The sequence below is a fragment of the Pelophylax lessonae genome (assembly GCF_965119305.1).
Source record: "Pelophylax lessonae genome assembly, chromosome: 4".
NCBI classification, from domain to species: domain Eukaryota; kingdom Metazoa; phylum Chordata; class Amphibia; order Anura; family Ranidae; genus Pelophylax; species Pelophylax lessonae.
Genome location: NC_138771.1, coordinates 656909374 through 656933557, shown reverse-complemented (window position 1 = coordinate 656933557; position 24184 = coordinate 656909374). Strand labels below are relative to the sequence as shown.

Below are 24184 nucleotides of genomic sequence, written 5' to 3'. Positions count from 1 at the left end.
ATCTCCTAAGACTAGCAGTCAGAAGCAGCAGTGACTTAGATGATCTCACACTGCAGATATCCAATATTAGTCTATAGAAGAGGGGCGCCTAGGCACAGGAAGTGCACTGCTCTTTTTCCAGAAGAGTTCCAGCCAAAAGGTGGATTTTTATGGATACGGCTTAGGGACAAAATAACATTTCTAGATTCCCCTATAACATTTTGTAGTTGGAGACATCTACAAGAACTTTAGGATGTCCACTTGTTTTCATTCCTAAAGATGAACCCACCAGTCTCCAAGTATTTACCATGTTTGCATTTTGTCTTTAAAATACACATAAAGAGGCACGAGAAAAATATATTTATTTGACCCAGAAAAGATAAATATATAGAAATATTTACGTTCTTCTTAACTTAATATCAAATATAAACTATCTTCATACCTTTTTTACCTTGTTTTCAGCTGTGAATAAGCAAACACTAAAAAACACAAGTCATGTCCATAGAGTCCTTGTCCTGGCGGGGTGGAGTGGAGTAATGGTGAGAGACGATGCGGCTGTTTGTCCATGTAGCCCATCATCTGAGCTTAACATTGCTGCAAATGGAAATAACAACAGTCCTATATTTTCCTTGTAAAAAGTTCTTGTAAACACTGTAGAATTGATTTAAAGTCCTTGCGGCAAAAGTCTTTGATTCTCTATCCGGATTTTCTGTTTCGGCCTAATGGTAAAAACAAAAAAGAATATATATTATTTCTCACTCAAAGCCAAGTTTTCGATCATCTTTTTAAAGTCACCATTCTACATCTGTAAAAGAAAAGGGTAAGAACCCCTGCCAGGTTTTTATTTCTGTATCCTCATTAGGGAACGTTCCCCTAAAACATATTATGAAGGACATATGGAGGTTGCCAGTGATGATCTTTTAGAATACTTGTATTCTGGTTTTCATTTTGAGGATTTTGTTTTAATTTTGCTGACTCAGGACATGTAAAGATAAAAACCGGGGTCCCCGCACTTTCTCAACAAAGGGCCAGTTCACTGTCTGTCAGACTGTTGGGGGACCAGGCTGTGGTCAGTCAGTGTATTAAAAAAATCCCCAGGCATAAGTGGTCAATGGGAGTAAGAATACCCTGATACCCAGTGGTCAGTAAGAGTAAAAATGCCCTGATACCCAGTGGTCAGTAAGAGTAAAAATGCCCTGATACCCAGTGGTCAGTAAGAGTAAAAATGCCCTGACACCCAGTGGTCAGTAGGAGTTTAAAAAAAAGCCCCAGAGCCAGTGGTCATTAGGACTAATGCATGCTATGGCATCTGTGGTAGATGGGATTAATGTAGTCCCATCATTGGTGATTGGAAATATGAATGTTTAGCTCCATCATTGGGGGGCACAGGTATGATTGTAGCTCCATTGTGTTTGGCCCATTGGAGAAATGTAGCCCCATCATTGGTGACAAGTAGATGTAAGTTAGCCAACTCATCTGTAAAGCCTCGTACACACACGTCGAAAATCGGCAGGGAATTTTCGTCCGACGACCCATCTGCCGATTTTCGGCTTGTTAGTATGATGCTTCTGACAACCGACTCCGACTTTTCGGCCGAAAAAAATCTGGTGTGCAGGCTATAAAATTTTTGTCTGCCGTCAAAACACGGCCGATTTTCGTGCAGTCAGTACATATTTCAACAGGAAAACATCTTATGAGCAAGACTGGGCATGCTCAGAGATGAAAGAACACATACAAAGCAATCCAACACATGACATCACTTCTGAAGTAGAATTTTGTCGGGCGAGAAAATTTGTGTGCAGTCTAGGCACATTCCAACCAACAAAACACCACTCTGGACAAAAGACGGACGATCGGTCGGCCGATAATCGTTGCGTGTGTACTAGGCTTTAGTCACTGGATGGAATGTAGCCCCATCATTGGTGTTTCCATAAGGGGAATGTAGTCCCATCATTGGTGTTTCCATAAGGGCCATGTGGCCCCATCATTGGTGGTCAGTAGAAGGAATGTAGCCTTATCATTGATGGTAACTGGAAGTAATGAAGCCCCATCTTTCATGTTTAGTGGAACGAATGTTGCAAGTGGTTGGAATCTATCCCAATCATTAGTGGTCAGTGGAAGAATTGCAGCCTCATCATTGGTGGCACGTTAAAGGAATCTAGCCTAATCATTGGTGGTGATTGGAAGGAATGTAGCCACATCATTGGTGGTCAACAAGAGGAATGTAGCTCCATCATTGCTGGTCAGTGGAAGGATTGTAGCCTAGTCATTGATGGACAGTGAAAGGAATCTAACCTCCTCATTGGTGGTCATTGAAGGGAATGTAGCCCCATCATTGGTGTTCAGGGTAAGCAATGTATCCCCCTAATTGTGGCAAGTGGTTGGAATCTAGCACAATCATTGCTGGTCAGTGAAAGGAATGTAGCTCCCTCATTGGTGGTCAATGAGAGGAATGTAGCCCCATCACTGGTGGTCAGTGAAAGGAATGTCCCCCAATCAATGGTGACAAGTGGATGGAATCTAGTCCAATCATTGCTGGTCAGTGGAAGGAATGTGGCCCCATCATTAGTGGTCAACAAGAGGAATTTAACAATATTGCTAATGGTCAATGGAAGGAAAATAGCCCCATAATTGGTGGTCAAAGGTGTGCATGTAGCCCATCATTGGTGGTCACAGGTACAAATGTAGCTCCATCATTTGTGGCATGGGAGAATGTAGCCCCATCCCTGGTGGAAAAGGAAGGAATACAGCGTCATCATTGGTGGTCAGTGAAAGGAATGTAGCCCCCATCATTAGTGGTCAGTGAAAGGAATGTAGCTAAATAATTGGTGGTCAACAAGAGGAATGTGGCCCCATCATTGGTGGTCAACAAGAGGAATTTAACCCCATCGCTAATGGTCAATGGAAGGAAAATATCCCCATAATTGGTGGTCAGAGGTGTGCATGTAGCCCATCATTGGTAGTCACAGGTTCAAATGTAGCTCCATCATTTGTGGCATGGGAGAATGTAGCCCCATCACTGGTGGGAAAGGAAGGAATAAAGTCCCATCATTGGTGGTCAGTGAAAGGAATGTAGCCTCCATCATTAGTGATAAGTGAAAGGAATGTAGATCAATAATTGGTGGTCAACAAGAGGAATGTAGCTCCATCATTGGTGGTCAGTGGAAGGAATGTACCCAATTAATGGTCGCAAGTAGTTGGAAAGTAGCCCAATCATTAGTGTTCAGTGGAAGGACTGTAGTCTCATCATTGGTGGTAAACAAGAGCAATGTAACCCCATCACTGGGGGTCAGTGATGTAAATGTAACCCCATCATTGGTGGTCACAGGTACAAATGTAGCTCCATTGTGGCCCATTGGAGAATGTAGCCCCATCACTGGTGGGAAAGGGAGAAATAAAGCCCTAGCATTGGTGGTCAGTGAAAGGAATCTAGCCCCCATCATTGGTGGTCAGTGGAAAGAATGTAGCCTCCTCACTGGTCGTCATTCGAAGGAATGTAGCCTCATCATTGGTGTTCAGCGACGGAATGTAGTCCCATCGATGGTGCCAAGTGGTTGGGATCCAACCCAGTTACTGGTGGTCAGTGGAAGAAATATAGCCCCATCATTGGTGGTCAACGAGAGGAATGTAGCCCCATCATTGGTGATCAGTGGAAGGAATGTAGGCCTATTATTAGTGGTTAGTGAGAGGAATGCAGCCCAAACATTGGTGGTCATTGGGAGGAATATGACCCCATCATTGGTGGTCAACGAGAGGAATGTAGCCCCATCATTGGTGATCAGTGGAAGGAATGTAGGCCTATTATTGGTGGTTAGTGAGAGGAGTTCAGCCCAAACATTGGTGGTCATTGGGAGGAAAATGACCCCATCATTGGTGGTCAACGAGAGGAATGTAGCCCCATCATTGGTGATCAGTGGAAGGAATGTAGCCCTATTATTGGTGGTCATTGGGAGGAATATGACCCCATCATTGGTGGTTAGTGGAAGGAATGTAACCTCAGCATTGGTGGTCAGTAGTATATACCTAGCATATTCCAAAGTTAGTTCTGCTTCTCATGGTGATATCACTACCAGGACTATACTGGCATCATCGGGCAGGAGGCCTGATAGTCCTTAAATTAAACTGCCAGGTGCAGAAGCGTTCTGCGTTCCAACAGCCAGGCACCTAAAGCCATTCTGCAATTAGCAATCGGCTTGAAATAAAAAAGCTTCTGCTTGTTACAGGACATGCAACAAAAAAAAGTGAGTATTTACTGTCCTCTTTGGCTTGCTTCACTTACTTTGTATAGCAAATGGGGGTTACTTTAAGCATTAGAAAGAATATAATCATAGTTGTATATACTGTATATAATAGAAGAAAGAAGCGTGACCCTTGTATACTGTGACATAGATAATACTGCAGCTCTCTGCTAATAATAGAGGTGAAAGGGATGTTCTATTCTGTACACAATTCCTAAAAAAATGTTACAAAAGGATAGAAGACAGGATGGGACTTCATGAATGGCAAGCAAGGCTTAGTGTGACTCTGCAATTCTTACCAGGAAATCTTATTATAGTGACCTATTGTTCAGTCTTGACAAGCATGCATAGCATGTACCTTATAGGGGCCCATTTATAATGACTACTAAACAGACTTGTATAAAGTACTCGAAAGTTCTACTTGAGTAAAAGTACAAGTGCTCGATCAAAAAGTGACTTGAGTAGAAGTGGAAGTGCTCGCAGAAAAAGTTACTTAAGTAGAAGTACTAAAGTATTCAACATTTTTTTTACTTAAGTATTGCAAGTAGTTTTTTAAAAAAATTTGCTACTTAAGTACTAAAAGTAAAAAGTACCAGTAGTTTTAAAAAAAAAATTTTACTCAAGTACTGAAAGTAGAAGTACAAGTACTGTGTTATGTAGTTATTAAAGAAAGAAGTCAAACGTTTGAACATCATATTGTTTTTTATTATTTCAAACGATTAACCTGTGTTTGTTAGTAGTTTCTTGATGCACTTTAAGTGCTGTAGCACCATTTATTTGTTTGTTTCATATTTTCTTTTTATTGGAAAGATTTGGTATAGCAGCTTTTATTATACACAGCCTTTATTTCCGTATGCGCTGATTTACAAATGACATTATACACATTTTTTTGAGCTTTATGCAACCTGCCATCTATTGTTCTGGCAGTGGTAATTTTTTTAAAAGTAACGAGTAACTATGCAGCACAAAAAAAAAATACTTGAGTAGAAGTATCGAAATCATCGAAAAAATGTAGTGAAGTAAAAGTAGAAGTAGGAGAAAAAAATTCTACTCTAGGAAAGTACAGATACCGCATTTCGGTACTTAAGTACAGTACTTAAGTAGTTCTACTTCGTTACTATACATCTCTGCTACTAAACCCTTTCTCTTCTCAGTTCCTGGTGCTGATTAAAAAAAAAAAAAAAAAAAAGGATTTAACTAAACTTAAGCTTTAACTTACAGTATCTTACAAAGTGAGTACACCCCTGACATTTTTGTAAATATTTTATTCTATCTTTTCATGTGACAACACTGGAGAAATGACACTTTGCTACAATGTAAAGTAGTGAGTGTACAGCTTGTATAACAGTGTAAATTTGCTGTCCCCTCAAAATAACTCAACACACAGCCATTAATGTCTAAACCGCTGGCAACAAAAGTGAGTACACCCCTAAGTGACAATGTCACACTTGGGCCCAAAGTGACAATATTTTGTGTGGCCACCATTATTTTCCAGCACTGCCTTAACCCTCTTGGGCATGGAGTTCACCAGAGCTTCACAGGTTGTCACTGGAGTCCTCTTCCACTCCTCCATGATGACATCACAGAGCTGGTGGATGTTAGAGACCTTCCCCTCCTCCACCTTCCGTTTGAGGATGCCCCACAGATGCTCAATAGGGTTTAGGTCTGGAGACATGCTTGGCCAGTCCATCACCTTTACCCTCAGCTTCTTTAGCAAGGCAGTGGTTGTCTTGGAGGTGTGTTTGAGGTCGTTATCATGTTGGAATACTGTCCTGCGGCCCAGTCTCCAAAGGAAGGGATCATGCTCTGTTTTAATATGTCATAGTACATTTGGCATTCATGGTTCCCTCAATGAACTGTAGCTCCCCAGTGCCAGCAGCACTCATAAACACCCAGACCATGACACTCCAACTACCATGCTTGACTGTAGTAGGCAAGACACACTTGTCTTTGCATTCATCACCTGGTTGCCGCCACACACGCTTGACACCATCTGAACCAAATAAGTTTATCCTGGTCTCATCAGACCACAGGACATGGTTCCAGTAATCCATGTCCTTAATCTGCTTGTCTTCAGCAAACTGTTTGCAGGCTTTCTTGTCCATCATCTTTAGAAGAGGCTTCCTTCTGGGATGACAGCCATGCAGACCAATTTGATGCAATGTGTGGCGTATGGTCGGAGCACTGACAGGCTGACCCCCCCACCCCTTCAACCTCTGCAGCAATGCCGGCAGCACTCATACGTCTATTTCCCAAAGACAACCTCTGGATATGATGCTGAGCACGTTCACTCAACTTCTTTGGTCAACCATGATGAGGCCTGTTCTGAGTGGAACCTGTCCTGTTAAACCACTCTATGGTCTTGGCCACTGTGCTGAAGCTCAGTTTCAGGGTCTTGGCAATCTTCTTATAGCCTAGGCCAGGGATTCCCAAACTACAGCCCTGCAATTCTTGCAGAACTACACATCCCATGATGCATTATAAAACTCTGACATTCACATACATGGCTAGGCATGATGGGAATTGTAGTTCCTGAACAACTGGAGGGCCATAGTTTGGGAATCCCTGGCCTAGGCCATCTTTATGTAGAGGAACAATTCTTTTTTTAGATCCTCAAAGAGTTCTTTGCCATGAGGTGCCATGTTGAGCTTCCAGTGACCAGTATGAGAGAGTGAGAGCGATGACACCAAATTTAACACACCTGCTCCCCATTCACACCCCACTCAACACTAACGAGTCACATGACACCGGGGAGGGAAAATTGCTAATTGGGCCTAATTTGTACATTATCACTTAGGGGTGTACTCACTTTTGTTGCCAGCGGTTTAGACATTAATGGCTGTGTGTTGAGTTATTTTGAGGGGACAGCAAATTTACACTGTTATACAAGCTGTACACTCACTACTTTACATTGTAGCAAAGTGTCATTTCTTCAGTGTTGTCACATGAAAAGATAGAATAAAATATTTACAACAATGTGAGGGGTGTACTTACTTTGGTGAGATACTGTAGGCTTTAAGTAGCTGCTCATTTGAAGACTGTCTACTTGTAACTGATCCTTCATAAGGCTGGCCATAGATTATGTAATTTTTCTTTCCTTCAGCCACAGGTTGAAGGAAAGAAAATTCCTAATTCCCCATCAACACAATATTGATGGGAGAATCCCTCCTGCTGTTTCTAACAATGGGAGGTTTCCCCACTCTGAGCGGTTATAGCCGCCATCAGTGATTGTATAAAAAAAAAAACCCTACAGGTTAGTGGATCGATTGATCGACTTCAGTTCAACCAGCCTGCTCATAGATGCATCAAAATGTGTCCGATTCAGTAGGATTTTCGATCCATCTAAGGCTGGCTTTAAAGATGTATGAACCAGAAACAGGTTCAGTATTGTATCTGCTGACTTTTACTAAACACACACTCACCCGTCCCAGGATCCAGCGATGCGGCCTGCGGGAGCCTCGGCTCTCTCCCTCTTCTCCCCGCGGCACCGCAGCATCACAAGTGTGGGCACCCAGCTGTGACAGCTTGCAGCTTTACAGCCGGGGGCACACTGTGCATGCGCGAGTCGCGCTGCGCTTTCTTAGTGGCCGGGCAATCTTTTGGGACCAGTGACATGTCCCAGAAGACTGCAGGGGGTGGGGGGGCGGTTAGCAGAACTACATATGTTGAATGTTTAATCTTTTATTATGAACATAATACATAAAGAAAATGCCTGGAGTTTCCATGTTCTTCCCGTGCCTGCGTGGGTTTCCTCCCACACTCCAAATACATGCTGGGAGGTTCATTGGCTCCTGTCTAAATTGGCCCTAGTATGTGTATGTATGAATGTGAGTTAGGGACCTTAGATTGTAAGCTCCTTGGGGGCAGGGACCAATATGAATGTACAATATAGTGCTGTGTAAATTGTAGGGAAAGAAAGAAGAGCAAGAAGAAAGAAAAAAAGAAAAAAGAGAGTGGGAGAAAGAAGGAAAGATTAGAGAGAGAGAAAAAAGGGAAAAAGAAAGAAAGAAGGAAAGAAAGGAAGAGAGAGAGAGAAATGGGGGGGGGGGGAGATAAAGAGAGAGAGAGATTGAAAGAGAGAAAAAGAATGGGAAAAAAGAAAGAAAAATAAGGAAAAAGGGAAAGCGAGGAAGAGAGAGAGAAAGAAAGAAGTTGAAAAAAGGAAGAGAAAGAAAAAAGAAAAAAAGAGTGAGAGAACAAGAGAAAGAAGGAGGAAATAGAGAGAAAGAAAGAAAGAAAGAAAGAAAGAAAGAAAGAAAGAAAGAAAGAAAGAAAGAAAGAAAGAAAGAAAGAAAGAAATGGAAGGAACAAAGAAAGAAAGAGAGAAATGGAAAGAAAGAAGGGAGGTAAAAGAAAGAAGTGGAAAAAAGAAAGAGAGAAAGAAAGAAGAAAAAAAAAGAGTGGGAGAAAGAAGGAAAAAAGAAAGAGAGAGAGAAAGAAATGAAAAAGAAAAGAAAGGAAGAAAAAAAGAGAGAGAAAAGAAGGAAAAAAAGAAAGAGAGAAAGAAAGAAGTGGAAAAAAAGAGAGAAAGAAAGAAGAAAAAAGAGAGCGAGAGAAAGAAGGAAAAAAGAAAGAAAGAAGGAAGGACAGAAAGAGAGAGAGAGAAGGAAAAAAGAAAGAATGACAAAAAGAAAGAGAAAGAAAGAAAGAAAGAAAGAAAGAAAGAAAGAAAGAAAGAAAGAAAGAAAGAAAGAAAGAAAGAAAGAAAGAAAGAAAGAAAGAAAGGAAAAAAAGGGGAAAAAAAGAAAGAGAAAGAAAGAAAAGTGTGAAAAAAAAGAGAGAAAGAAGAAAAAAAAGAGAGCGGAAGAAAGAGGGAAAAAAAGCAAGAAGGAATGTGAGAAAGAGAGGGAAGGAACAAAAAAAGAAAGAGAGAAATGGAAAGAAAGAAGGGGGTAAAAGAAAGAAAGAAGTGGAAAATAAAAAGAGATAGAAAGAAGGAAAAAAGAAAGAGAGAGAGAGAGAAAGAAAGGAAAAGTGAAAGAAAGGAAGAAAGAGAGAGAAAAATAATTAAAAATAGAAAGAGAGAGAGAAAGAAAGAAAGAAAGAAAGAAAGAAAGAAAGAAAGAAAGAAAGAAAGAAAGAAAGAAGCAGAAAAAAAGAGAGAAAGAAAGAAGAAAAAAGAGAGCGAGAGAAGGAAGGAAAAAAGAAAGAAAGAAAGAGAGAAAAAAGTGTAAAAAAAGAAAGAGAGAAAGTAAGAAGAAAAAAAAAAGAGTGGGAGAAAGAAGGAAAAAAGAAAGAGAGAGAAAGAAAGAAGCGTAAAAAAGAGAGAAAGAAAAAAGACAGCAAGAGAAAGAAGGAAAAAAGAAAGAAAGAAGGAATGACAGAAAGAGAGAGAGAGAGAGAAGGAAAAAAGAAAGAATGACAAAAAGAAAGAGAAAGAAAGAAAGAGCAAGAAGTGTAAAAAAAGAAAAAAAAGAAAGGAAAAGAAAAAAGGGGGGGGAGAGAGAAAGAAGAAGAAAAAAAAGAGCGGAAGAAAGAAGGAAAAAAAGCAAGAAGGAATGTGAGAAAGAGAGGGAAGGAACAAATAAGAAAGAGAGAAAGGGAAAGAAAGAAAAGAAGTGGAAAAAAGAAAGAGAGAAAGAAAGAAGAAAAGAAAAAAAAGAGTGGGAGAAAGAAGGAAAATAGAAAGAGATAGAAAGAAGGAAAAAAGAAAGAAAGGAAGAAAGAAAGAGAGAGAAAAGTAGGAAAAAAAGAAAGAGAGAAAGAAAGAAGTGGAAAAAAGAGAGAAAGAAAGAAGAAAAAAGAGAGCGAGAGAAAGAAGGAAAAAAGAAAGAAAGAAGGAAGGTCAGAAAGAGAGAGAGAGAAGGAAAAAAGAAAGAATGACAAAAAGAAAGAGAAAGAAAGAAAGAAAGAAAGAAAGAAAGAAAGAAAGAAAGAAAGAAAGAAAGAAAGAAAGAAAGGGAAAAAAGGGGAAAAAAGAAAGAGAAAGAAAGAAAAGTGTGAAAAAAAAGAGAGAAAGAAGAAAAAAAAGAGAGCGGAAGAAAGAGGGAAAAAAAGCAAGAAGGAATGTGAGAAAGAGAGGGAAGGAACAAAAAAAGAAAGAGAGAAATTGAAAGAAAGAAGGGGGTAAAAGAAAGAAAGAAGTGGAAAAAAGAAAGAGAGAAATAAAAAAGAAAAAAAAAAGAGAGTGTGAGAAAGAAGGAAAATAAAAAGAGATAGAAAGAAGGAAAAAAGAAAGAGAGAGAGAGAGAAAGAAAGGAAAAGTGAAAGAAAGGAAGAAAGAGAGAGAAAAAGAATTAAAAATAGAAAGAGAGAGAAAGAAAGAAAGAAGCAGAAAAAAAGAGAGAAAGAAAGAAAAAAGAGAGCGAGAGAAGGAAGGAAAAAAGAAAGAAAGAAAGAAAGAAAGAGAGAAAGTAAGAAAGAAAGAAAGAAAGAAAGAAAGAATGAGGGATAGAAAGAGAGAGAGAGAGAAACCACACTACCCATTATTCTTTACTTTTAAAGTATATCTAAAGTCAAAACCTCTTCAGTTTTCGGGGGGAATAGAGAATGGATAAAATCCCTTTTGTTTGCCCTCTGTGTCCCATTGGGGATCTTCTAATAATTCTATCACTCTCCTCCATGATCTCTTCCTATATTCTTATTATACATTTCTATGTGCAGTATTATACCATCACATCCCATGTGTTGGAACCATCAGAAGTCCTCTAGGGATGTAAGACAATGATGAGTTTTCCATATGTCTATGAAGGGTCAGCTCTTCAGGTCACAGGATATCCAGCATACATGGAAAGACACTGGACTTGCCGTTTCCCTGCAGGTTGGAGCTCCTTTCTCCTTCGGCCAGTCAGGTGAAAAATAAAACATTTTCAAAACTGACGGCAAGGCTAGCTGCCTATGACTCAATTATTTCTTTTCTGAATAAAAGCTAAAATGTCATTTTTAACATTTGGATGGAGTGGCAAAAGCTTAGAAGCTCTGTAGGGCGTTGATAGCTGGTCTGATGGCACTACAACTGGAATATTATCCCCAAGGGGGGCACATAAATAAAAATAATAACCCCTAGCCCTCTGCTTTTGCATTCAATGTTGTTATTATTGCTGTTTTAGGCTCTGTTGGGGCTGATTCACACCAGGAATCGCACAGGAATGCCCTTTTATGAATTTTAGTGCACGCAATCACAATACCAATTTTTTTTACAAAATAAAAAAGATGATGTTGGGCCGAGTAAATAGATGCCTAACATGTCACATGTTAAAGTTCTTTGCCATGAGGTGCCATGTTGAACTTCCAGTGACCAGTATGAGAGAGTGAGAGCGATAACACCAAATTTAACACTCCTGATCCCCATTCACACCTGAGACCTTGTAACACTAACGAGTCACATGACACCGGGGAGGGAAAATGGCTAATTGGGCCCAATTTGGACATTGTCACTTAGGGGTGTACTCACTTTTGTTGCCAGCAGTTTAGACATTAATGGCTGTGTGTTGAGTTATTTTGAGGGGACAGCAAATTTACACTGTTATACAAGCTGTACACTCACTACTTTACATTGTAGCAAAGTCTCATTTCTTCAGTGTTGACGTATAAGATATGGGCCACTGGTTATTCTTTACTTTACTCTACTGATTATATGGATATTATGTCCTGGTTAATCTACTATATATACACAGTATATATTTTAGTGTTTACCAGTAACCCTCCCCTCTATCGATCCATGGGGCAGGATCTTTCCTACTCTACCCCCCCCCCCCTTTTTTTTTCTTCCACAGTTTTCTTCTTTTCACCTCCCTTTACTTTTGTTCTCCCTTTCTACTTATTTATGTGGGCTTTTCTGTTGGATATTATGTATTAATCTGTGATTACAGACTGGTTTGGTTACTTCTCAAATATTTGGTTCCTGACAACACAAAATAGTTGATGCACACTAGATCCAGGGGAGGACTGGCCCAGGGGGCAGGGGGCTGTAAGAGAACGGTTGCTGTACGAAGACATGTTCCTGTCAGAAACCGGACAATGGCCAATGCGCATGCGCGAACTCGCGCAACCGCGCACACACGTTCGCGAGTACGCGAATGTACGTTAGACATTGGCTCCAAAGGGACTATTTAAACCCAGCCATTGCACTGCTCTAGTGCTGCTTTGTCTTCAGCCTTGGATACCTGTTACCTGTTTACCTGCATCTTGCTCCTAAGTTCCAGACCCGGCTTGTCCTGAAGATTCTCTGATCTCCACCTGCACCGACCTTGGCTTGTCCCGTGACCTCTCTTCCTGTCTACTCCTACTGGCTTCTACGTTACTGATTGGCTCCTGATCCGGCTTGTCTTACCACGCTTCTGTCATTTCCAGATCCATCCATCCTGCATAGGAAGCTCCTCCTGTTACCCAGGAACCCCTGCTTCCAGCGCCTGCTGCCTGCTCAACACCCTGCTCATCGGACTTCTCTGGCAACCTTCACCAGTAGCCATCGTCTGCTACAAGCAAGTCTCCAGGCGCTCGTGCTACTCTACACTCAGGTGTCCTCTGTCAGGGGTCCCGAGTCGGAGGCGCAAGGGAGGCCTTCCTCACAGTGTCAGGCTCATCTCCAGGTACGTGTTAGGGGCAATCGCCCCCCCAGGCCACTCTGATGCCCCGTAAAAAGGCTGCACCACTTTTGCCACAGACATGCCTAAAGGATTCCTGGTGAGTGCGAGATGAAGACAAGGAAAAAGCGCAGACCAGCCCCCCCCCCCCCCCAGCATGGTTGGTGTAAAATGTGTCTGAGCAGAGGCCAGTTCCATGCCCCACTGGAGATTCTCCTCCTCTAGCTAGCCCTGACCGAGTTGTCCCAGCTCCCCCCAAACTGCCCCCTGCTGGCCAGGTGGGGAATCTAAATTAGATCAGTAAAGAGTACCTGGAGCGGAGCTTCAGCCTGGAATGGGGTTCAGGAGGAGGCCAGGTAGAGGGAGAGTGGGAGGGTGGCCAAGTCCCTGCACCACGGGCCTCTGGTTTGTATATGCCCCTTGGGCCAAAAGTTGCCAGTCAGCCCCTGACTAGATGTATGCACCTTGCACCGCTTTCTACTCTAGTATTTTACTTCATTGTGTTATTTTCGTTTCACCAAACTCTTTCAATAAAAATTGTGTCTGAGTAGAGGTCGGTTCCATGCCCCGCTGGAGACTCTCCTCCCCCAGCTAGCCCTGACCAAATTGTGCCAGCTCCCCCCAAACTGCCCCCTGCTGGCCAGGTGGGGAACCTAAATTAGATCAGTAGAGAGTACCTGGAGTGGAGCTTCAGCCTGGAATGGGGTTCAGGAGAAGACTAGAAAGAGGGAGAGTTGGAGGGTGGCCAAGTCCCTGCACCATGGGCCTCTGGTTTGTACTTGCCCCCTGGGCCAAAAGTTGCCAGTCAGCCCCTGACTAGATGTATGCACCTTGCATGGTTTTCTACTCTAGTATTTTACTTTGTGTTATTTGCTTTTCACCAAACTCTTTCAATAAAAATTGTGTCTGAGCAGGGGTCGGTTCCATGCCCCGCTGGAGACTTTCCTCCCCCAGCCAGCCCTGGCCGAGTTGTCCCAGTTCCCTCCAAACTGCCCCCTGCTGGCCAGGTGGGGAACCTAAATTAGATCAGTAGAGAGTACCTGGAGCGGAGCTTCGGCCTGGAATGGGGTTCAGGAGGAGGCCAGGAAGAGGGATAGTGGGAGGGTGGCCAAGTCCCTGCACCATGGGCCTCTGGTTTGTACTTGCCCCCTGGGCCAAAAGTTGCCAGTCAGCTCCTGACTAGATGTATGCACCTTGCATGGCTTTCTACTCTAGTATTTTACTTTATTGTGTTATGTTCTTTTCACCAAACTCTTTCAATAAAAATTGTGTCTGAGCAGAGGCCGGTTCCATGCCCCACTGGAGACTCTCCTCCCCCAGCCAGCCCTGGCCGAGTTGTCGCAGATCCCCCCAAACTGCCCCCTGCTGGCCAGGCAAACTGCCCCCTGCTGGCCAGGTGGGGAACCTAAATTTGATCAGTAAATAGTACCTGGAGCGGAGCTTCAGTCTGGAATGGGGTTCAGGAGGAGGCCAGGTAGAGGGAGAGTGGGAGGGTGGCCAAGTCCCTGCACCATGTGCCTCTGGTTTGTATGTACCTTGCATGGCTTTCTACTCTAATATTGTACCTTATTGTGTTATTTTCTTTTAACCAAACTCTTTCAATAAAAATTATTGAACAAAAAAGAAACATATCTGACCTTCACGTTGGTTCTGTCCAGGATGTTCTTCATGGTCCGCACTTTGCTGGAGAATTTCTGTAGCGAGATCTCCAATTTACATTCGGAGATGAACTTTGTAATCTTCGGGGCAGCACTGATAAGTAAGGAAAGTCCTTCCTGAACTTCATCCCTCTGCTGAGATATCTACAGGAATAAAATGATACCAGTTTACAAAAGAAAAGAAAAAGAAATCCAAAAACACTATTACAGTTTTCCTTTGATACACGCTTAGTTGCTTTAATAAGCGCCCAAATTAGTTATTACGTTATTACGGGGGTTGGAAGGCCTGTTTTCATGAAAGTTCAAACTGAAAGCTGTTTGCGACTATCCGATTGACTTTGAAGTGGTTGCGTCAGATGCCTTCCTGTCACCGTGTCATTGTCATCAAAGGAAATGCTGATTAACCCAATAACACCAAGCATTTTTAGCAACGGTCTTATGAGGTCCGCGTCCTAATATGCGTCACTCTTCCAAATAGCAATCGTGTCTGGCTGCTGTGGTGTATTCAGGAATTTCTTCTGTGTTATTTATCATTTTACAGTCATTACTGTACTAAATTTTTACTAGCCAATATAAATATACAGTATCTCACAAAAGTGAGTACACCCCTCACATTTTTGGAAATATTTTATTCTATCTTTTCATGTGACAACACTGAAGAAATTACACTTTGCTACAATGTAAAGTAGTGAGTGTACAGCTTGTATAACAGTGTAAATTTGCTGTCCCCTCAAAATAACTCAACACACAGCCATTAATTTGTGGCAACAAAAGTGAGTACACCCCTAAGTTAAAATGTTCAAACTGGGCCCAAAGTGTCAATATTTTGTGTGGCCATCATTATTTTCCAGCACTGCCTTAACCCTCTTGGACATGGAGTTCACCAAAGCTTCACAGGTTGCCAACGAAGTCTTCTTCTTCTCCTCCATGATGACATCACAGAGCTGGTGGATGTTAGAGACCTTGCGCTCCTCCATCTTCCGTTTGAGGATGCCCCAGAGATGCCCAATAGGGTTTAGGTCTGGAGACATGCTTGGGCAGTCCATCACCTTTACCCTCAGCTTCTTTACCAAGGCAGTGGTCGTCTTGGAGGTGTGTTTGGGGTCGTTATCATTTTGGAATACTGCCCTGCGGCCCAGTCTTCGAAGGGAGGGGATCATACTCTGCTTCAGTATGTCACAGTACATGTTGGCATTCATGGTTCCCTCAATGATCTGTAGCTCCCCAGTGCCGGCAGCACTCATGCAGCCCCAGACCATGGCACTCCCACCACCATGCTTGACTGTAGGCAAGACACACTTGTCTTTGTACTCCTCGCCTGGTTGCAGCCACACACGCTTGACACCATCTGAACCAAATAAGTTTATCTTGGTCTCATCAGACCACAGGACACGGTTCCAGTAGTCCATGTCCTTAGTCTGCTTGTTTTCAGCAAACTGTTTGTGGCTTTCTTGTGCATCATCTTTAGAAGAGGCTTCCTTCTGGGACGACAGCCATGCAGACCAATTTGATGCAGTGTGCGGCGTATGGTCTGAGCACTGACAGGCTGACCCCCCCACCCCTTCAACCTCTGCAGCAATGCTGGCAGCACTCATACGTCTATTTCCCAAAGACAACCTCTGGATATGACGCTGAGCACGTGCACTCAACTTCTTTGGTTGACCATGGCGAGGCCTGTTCTGAGTGCAACCTGTCCTGGTAAACCACTGTATGGTCTTGGCCACCGTTCTGCAGCTCAGTTTCAGGGTCTTGGCAATCTTCGTATAGCCTAGGCCATCTTTATGTAGAGCAACAATTCTTTTTTTCAGATCCTCAGAGAGTTCTTTGCCATGAGGTGCCATGTTGAACTTCCAGTGACCAGTATGAGAGAGTGAGAGTGATAACACCAAATTTAACACACCTGCTCCCCATTCATTCCTGAGACCTTGTAACACTAACGAGTCACATGACACCGGGGAGGGAAAATGGCTAATTGGCCCCAATTTGGACTTTTTCACACTTTTGTTGCCAGTGGTTTAGACATTAATGGCTGTGAGTTGAGTTATTTTGAGGGGACAGCAAATTTACACTGTTATACAAGCTGTACACTCACTACTTTACATTGTAGCAAAGTGTCATTTCTTCAGTGTTGTCACATGAAAAGATATCATAAAATATTTACAAAAATGTGAGGGGTGTACTTACTTTTGTGAGATACTGTATATAAGTTTAAAGATCAACTGTTCCCTATTAAGGAATTTAGATTTGGTAAGGCATTAAAGGGCTTGGGGGTTACTATTAGTGCTGGGACAATATGATTTATATTTTTAATATTTTATTGTCTTTAAAAGAGGCTGGGGGGGGGGGGGGTGTCAGGGAGGAGGGGATTTTTTCCCTGGGCACTCAATAACCTTGTCTCTGGGAGATTTCCCTGCAGTATTTTCTTGTCTCTGCCCAGGGCTGGAACAAGGAGGCGGAATAGAAGGGGCCTCCAGGCACAATAATTCAAAGGGGAGAGGGGCGCAGGTGAAATGAGTCTGAGAGTACTCCCGCTTAGTGCTAGAACAAAGTACCTTACACTTTAAGGTAAAGGGTTAAATAACTAACTCTATAATTGGCCAGTAATGCAGCGCAAAGGGGTTAATTAACTGCCACTGGTCACTAACACATTGGTGGTCAGTGGCAGTGTAAAATAACTGCTTCATGCTGCATTACAAAGGGGTTACTAAACACCACCACTGGCCACCAACGGGAGGAATATTTTAATTAGCATTGCCAGTGACCATCAATGCAGGCAACTACCAATGAAGAGGGAGGGGGGGGGGGGGGGTTAAAATGCAAAACACTACTGACCACCAATTAAGGTGCTCTCATCGCACAAACTGGCACCAATGCTGGGCATTATTTCTGAAACTGCCCAGAATGCTGGAGGTTATTATTAAGGAAACTGGTACCAAAGGTTGAGTTGTTATTGCGGAAACAAGCACCAATACTCGGGGTTATTATTGCAGAAACTGGAAGCAATGCTGGGGGTTATTATTGCAGAAACTGGCACCAATACTGGGGGTTATTATTGCAGAAACTGGAAGCAATGCTGGGGGTTATTATTGCAGAAACTGGCACCAATACTGGGGGTTATTATTGCAGAAACTGGCACCGATGCTGGGGGTTATTATTGCAGAAACTGGCTCCAATACTTGGATTTATTATTGCAGAAAGTGGCAGAAATGCTGGGGGTTATTATTGTGGAAATTGGCACCAAAGCTGGGAGTTGTTAATGTGGAATCTGGATCCACTCCTGGGGGTTACTATTGCAGAAACTGGCACATATGCTGGGGCTTAGTATTGCAGAAACTGGCACCAATGCTGGGGGTTATTATTGCAGAAACTGGCATCAATGCTGGGGGTTATTATTGCAGAAACTGGCATCAATGCTGGGGGTTATTATTGCAGAAACTGGCATCAATGCTGGGGGTTATTATTGCAGAAACTGGCATCAATGCTGGGGGTTATTATTGCAGAAACTGGCATCAATGCTGGGAGTTATTATTGTGGAAACTGGCTCCAATGCTGAGGATTATTATTGTGGAAACCGGTGTCTATGCTAGGGGTTGATATGGCAGAAACTGGCACCAATGCTGGGGGTTGTGATTGTGGAAAATGGCACTAATGCTGGGGGTTGTTATTGTAGAAACTGGCTCCAATACTGGGGGGTTAATATTGCAGAAATTGGCACCAATGCTGAGAGCTGTTATTGTGGAATCTGGCACCAATGCTGAAAGTTATTATTGCAGAAACTGACACCAGTGCTGGGAGTTGTTATTGCAGAAACTGTCAGTAATGCTGGGGGTTGTTATTGTGGAAACTGGCAACAATGCTGGGGGTTGTTATTGTGGAAACTGTCAGTAATGCTGGGGGTTGTTATTGTGGAAACTGGCAACAATGCTGGGGGTTGTTATTGTGGAAACTGTCAGTAATGCTGGGGGTTGTTATTGTGGAAACTGGCTCCAATACTGGGGGTTAATATTGCAGAAACTGACAGCAATGCTGGGGGTTGTTATTGCAGAAACTGGCTCCAGTGCTGGGGATTATTTTTGTGGAAACCGGTGTCTGTGCTAGGGGGTAATATTGAAGAAACTGGCACAAATGCGGGGGTTTGTGATTGTGGAAACTGACACTAATGCTGGGGGTTGTTAATGTGAAAAGTGGCACCAATACTGGGGGGTTAATATTGCAGAAACTGGCACGAATGCTGAGAGCTGGTATTGTGGAATCTGGCACCAATGATGGGGGTTATCATTGCAGAAACTGACAGCAATGATGGGGGTTGTTATTGTGGAAACTGGCACCAATGCTGCGTTGTTATTGTGGAAACTGGCACCAATACTAAGATTTATTGCTGTAGAAACTGGCACCAATGCTGGGGGTTGTTATTGCAGAAACTGGCACCAATGCTGGGGGTTATTATTCTGTCCACTGGCATCTATGTTGGGGGTTACTATCAGTGCCGGAACATTTTAGTTTTGATTTTTAAAATGTTCTTGTCTTGAAAAGACACTGACTCATTTGTAATGAACATGGGGGGGGGGGAGCACATTTTGCCATTTTCCCCTTGGGCACTGGATGTCCTTGTCCCAGCACTGTCTTTGCCACTGCCATAATGTTGAGACTTCCTTGTAGTAGTTTTTGTGTGTGCCCCTCCCACAATAGTGGGATTTCCTGCAGTACTTCGTGTCTACCCCCCCCCCCCCCCTTACCACAATGGTAAGATCTCCCTGAAGCAGTTTTTATATGTTGTTCTCCCACAATGATATAATTTACCTGCAGTAGCTGGTGACCCCCCCCCCCCCCCCCAATAGTGAGATTTCCATGTCCCTTCCACAACAATTGTGTCTTTGCCCCTTCCCCATGGTGGAATTTGCAGGATTATGAGTTTCAGTCACTAAAGCAAACAACAGGCTTTTATCAGTAAAGCAGTTAAGATTAGCCCAGTAAACCTGTGAAAAGTAAACTAGGGCTTCACATATACTAACATAAAATATGAAATATCTATTAGAATATTGGATATATACTGATATAAAAAAACTTATTTAAAATATACACAAAACACTATAAATTGCAAACTTAAAAAGATATAAAAATAAGAATGCTATGGATTTTACACACATATTATAAAAAAAGGGAACCTAACAATCGGGGGGCCGGGGCTTCCTACCTGCAGCTTTCGCCATTCTGCGTTCATACTCGGCTCTGGTAAGATGACATCCTCGGGGAACTGACACGGAACATTCTATATAGGAGAACAAGGATGAGCCTATAACAGTGAATTGAAAGCGGTGCAGTTTGATATTTTGTCTTGATCACACTAATTGTTTAATCATTGTACATTGCTCTTCTCACCCCCCCCCCCCCCCCCCTCCGCTCCTGTCCTAACGTTTCGCTTTTTTGCAAAAACAATTGGTGTCGCCATTAGTATAAATCTGTCATTTTAATTCGGTAATATCTCCCATTTTTCACAACACTGACAATATTTTTTTTATTTTTTTCGCACAATTTGTGGTAACATTATTTACAAATCAATTAATAGATTTTTTTAGTGTTTCAGATTTTTTTTTTTTTTTTTTTTTTTAATAATGTTACAAATGAACAAAAGAAAACACAAGTAACATTTTCTTAAAGCAGAACTTTAGGCAAAACTTTTATTTTCATTTTGGATAGAGTAAGGGAGGGTTATAACCCCTGTAGGGTTTATTTTACACCATTTGTGTCCCGTTGGGGAGATTTCCCTTCACTTCCTGTCCCAAAGCCAAACAGGAAGTGAGAGGAAATCCTTGTAAATTAAGAGAATTCCTTGGGGACCCCCCAGGTCACTTGAACGTATGTACTAGAACAATTTTATTTACTTTCTGCTATAAAACATACCCAATGCAAAAATAAAATAATAAAAAAAAATTGAATTTCTTAATGAATTTAGGCCAATATGTACTCTGCTACATATTTTTGGTTAAAAAAAATAAAAAATACCAATAAGTGTATATTGATTTTTTTGCACAAAGGTTTTAGTGTCTACAAACCATGGGATATTTGGTTTTCATTGTTTTATTTTTTTCTTACTAGTAATGGCGGCGATCAGCGACACTAACTGACACATTTGGCACTTTTTGGGGACCCTAATAAAGTGATCAGTGCTGAAAAATATGCACTGTCACTGTACTAATGCCACTGGCTGGGAAAGGGTTAAACATCAAGCGCGATCAAAAGGTTAACTATGTGCCTAGCCAGTGTTTTCTAACTGTGTGGGAGGTGCTTTTACTAAGGGACAGCAAAGATCCATGTTCCTGCTTTGCAGAGACAGAAGATCCATGCCTTCCCTCCTGTCAAAACAGCGATCTGCCTGCCTTCTTCTGCCATCTGTGTCTGCAGGGTGATCGGCATGTGCTGGTGGACATCGAGTCTGCAGTACCCGCTATGTATAATTACAGCAGGAGCCAACCACCGGCAGCGTGCATTCACTCACGTCACCCGGAAGAGTTAAATCTGCTATAGGGGGGACAGCAAGTGGGTTAACAGGGCCGCAGACAGCAATAAAAACCTGACAGGTGTTCTAATCCCTACATAGACTCGAGGTGACAACACTCAGCAAGGTGCCACATCCCTGAAATTCAATACATAAAGACAGAAAAATTCCCCAATTTTTTGGGACTTTTGAGGCACTTAGATCACAAAAATGATATACAGTATCCCACAAAAATGAGTACACCCCTCACATTTTTGTAAATATTTTATTATATCTTTTCATGTGACAACACTGAAGAAATTACACTTTGCTACAAAGCAAATTTACACTGTTATACAAGCTGTACACTCACTACTTTACATTGTAGCAAAGTGTCATTTCTTCAGTGTTGTCACATGAAAAGATAGAATAAAATATTTACAAAAATCTTACGGGTGTGAGATACTTTATGAGAACCGAAATGCAAAAAATTTGAATTTATTAATACATCAACGCATAAACAATTTTTAAACATGGCCAACTTGGCTGCTAATACACCAACTGTAAAGGATGTGAAAATATGATGAATCTTCCTCTGCCCAACGCGTTTCGGAGAGCTCACATCTCCTTCATCAAGGGTATAAGGAGTATCATATCTATAATATAATATAGGTACATAAGTCATATTGATAGATTTTTTGACAAAGTAGCCTAGCTGTCCATGTTTCAATATTAACCACTTGCCGACCACCAGTCGCGGAAGCGCTCCCATTAGGCAGAGGGCATGCCCTTCCATGGGGATGGCAGCCTTGATTTCCGCTGGGCACCCGTGATCGCTCCCCCCCCCCCCCCGAGAGAGAACGATGGTCTGCTGTCCCTGAATTAACTCCTTCCCTGCCAGTGTCATTAGAACGGTGACAGTGCATATGTTTAGCACTGATTACTGTAGTAATGTCACTGGTACCCCCAAAAGTGTCAGTTAGGGGCCCGATCTGTCCGCCGCAATGTCGCAGTCCCGCTAAAAATCGCAGATCACCGCCATTACTAGTAAAAAGAAAATAATAAATTAACATTAATCTTTCCTCTAGTTTAAAGATGTGATAACCTTTGCGCACACCAATCAAAATACGCTTATTGGGATTTTTTTTTTACCAAAAATTTGTAGCAGAATATAAATTCGCCTAAAATGATGAAAAAGATATATTTATTTATCGGGGGGGGGGGGGGGGGGATGTTATATAACAGAAAGTGAAAAATATTGTTTTTTTAATATAAAATCGCACAGGTGATCAAATACCACTAAAAGAAAGCTCTATTGGTGGGGAAAAAAAAAGGACATCAATTTTATTCAGGTAAAGCAGTGCACGACCGCGCAATTGTCCATTAAATTAACGCAGTACCCAAAAGCAAAAAATGGCCTGGTCATTAAGGGGGAAAATCCTTCCGGTCCGGAAGTGGTTAATAAATTTCGATTTTATGAATTTCACTTCTCACATATATTTTTTGTGTTTTAAGTGATTTAAAAGTCCCCAAAAATTGGGGAATTTATTTGTAGGTGTTCTATCCAAAAATTAAACAAAAATTTTTTGCCTTTAGTTAGACCTAAAAAAAAAAATCTAATAAAATAAAGGAAACATTTTACAAAAAAATTAGGAGAGAGAAATGAACAAATTGCCGGTAAGTTACAAAGCATGGCAAAGCAATTTGCGGGAAAAAAAAAAGGCATTTGTTTCAATTTTGCACATTTTTAAACATAACAAAAAAATAAAAATAAAAAAATTAAATATTAATGGTAAAAAAAAAAAAAAATAGAAATAAAGCAACAGTCAACAGAAAAATAAAAGCTAAGGAGGAAGGAGGTAATTAGGGTTGTTCAGATTAAATAAAGATTAATAAGGAGTTAAATAGGAGTACATTTGATTTGAAAAGATATGATTAACAGATCAAAGGTCACACCTATGGTCTACATCTGAGTGAACTAGTAAATACAATGAAACAATACATTGTTACATTGTAATACTCAGCGGCACTTGCAGACTAACTGCAAGTGTCATTTTACACAGGAACAGCTGCATACTGGCAGCCGCCGCTCCTGCTGTCACAGAGGTTTTAACTATGACTATTAAAGCCAGCCGTAGATGGATCGAATCTTTGCTGGTTCATCAGGGACCGGCCGAAATGAGATCCAACTATGGGCAGGCTGGCCGTACCCCAGTCGCTCCATATCAACCCGATTACTAGTGTGATCGACCAATTATCAGCAACACCGATATATCGGGGCCGATATGCACTTTCCCCGATATATCGGAATCAGCCTTTGGATTTACCGATATTGCCGATATTTCGGGAAAGTGCTTGTACCGGGGTGATGCCTGCAGCTAGAGGCATCACCCCGGTACCGGTGTCCATAGCCGACGGTCGGCTGTCTTGTAATGACAACAGATGCGGCTGAGAAGTCGCTTGGCTGTCATTTCCAAGGAGCAGGAGGGGACGTTTCCCCCCCTCCTGCAGCCTCTCCCGGGTCTCCCGTCCCACAGGGAGACCCAGGCATCCTACCTGCAGGGCCGCCGAAGAGAAAACATGATCATAACCGCGTTCGGCTCTGACCGAGTCTCCATTTTTTTAAATTCGGCGCCGAGTACCTGGAAGTGATGTCATGACATGACATAACTTCCGGGTACTCAGCGCTGAATTCAAAAAACGTACAGCATTCAAAACAGCCAAACTTTTAGACCCCCAGATCCCTCCACCACAGTACTTGTAGACATTAAAAAAAAAAAATAATTTTAATGTCGGAAAATATAGGTCAATATCGGCCGATACTGATATCCGATGACCAAAATATCGGTATCGGCGTTAAAAAAACAATATCAGTCGATCAATACCGGGTACAACCAACTTGCCGGATTCTATAGCCGCTAGCCGTAATCAACATGTTATGCCGGCCGGAAAGGCTCCCCACCAGCAGAACACAATAGCGCTGCGGGAGGGATTCCCCCATCAACACAGTTGAGCGATCAAGCGATTTTCTTCCCTTCCACCCCTGCTAGAAAGCAATAAAGTCGCATAATCTGTGGACTGTTTAAGCAGGGGGCCCCCAGATCCCGGTCCCCCTCCCTATGTGAATGGATATCGGGTACATCGTACCCCTACCCATTCACCAAAAAAGTGTACAAAAAATAAAGACAAAAGCCAGTTTTTGACAAGTCCTTTTTTAAAAAATAAAAAAATAGTGTCCCCCCGATGTAAATCCATCATCAATCACGTCGCCCGCCGCACTCGAAAAATAGAAAAAAAAAAGAAGCTCCT

General features: G+C 42.1%; 1 protein-coding gene across 1 annotated transcript in view; it reads right to left on the bottom strand.

The window, feature by feature from the left end:
* Window positions 1-355: 355 nt before the first annotated feature.
* Window positions 356-24184, bottom strand: part of EPO (erythropoietin) — a 102728-nt gene continuing 78899 nt past the window's right edge. The window contains exons 3-5 of the mRNA XM_082252806.1: window positions 19595-19669; window positions 14380-14544; window positions 356-698 (exon numbers count right to left, since the gene is read on the bottom strand). Coding sequence (XP_082108932.1) covers window positions 555-698; window positions 14380-14544; window positions 19595-19669 — 384 coding nt within the window. The 3' untranslated portion in view covers window positions 356-554. The remainder of the gene's footprint in view (window positions 699-14379; window positions 14545-19594; window positions 19670-24184) is intronic.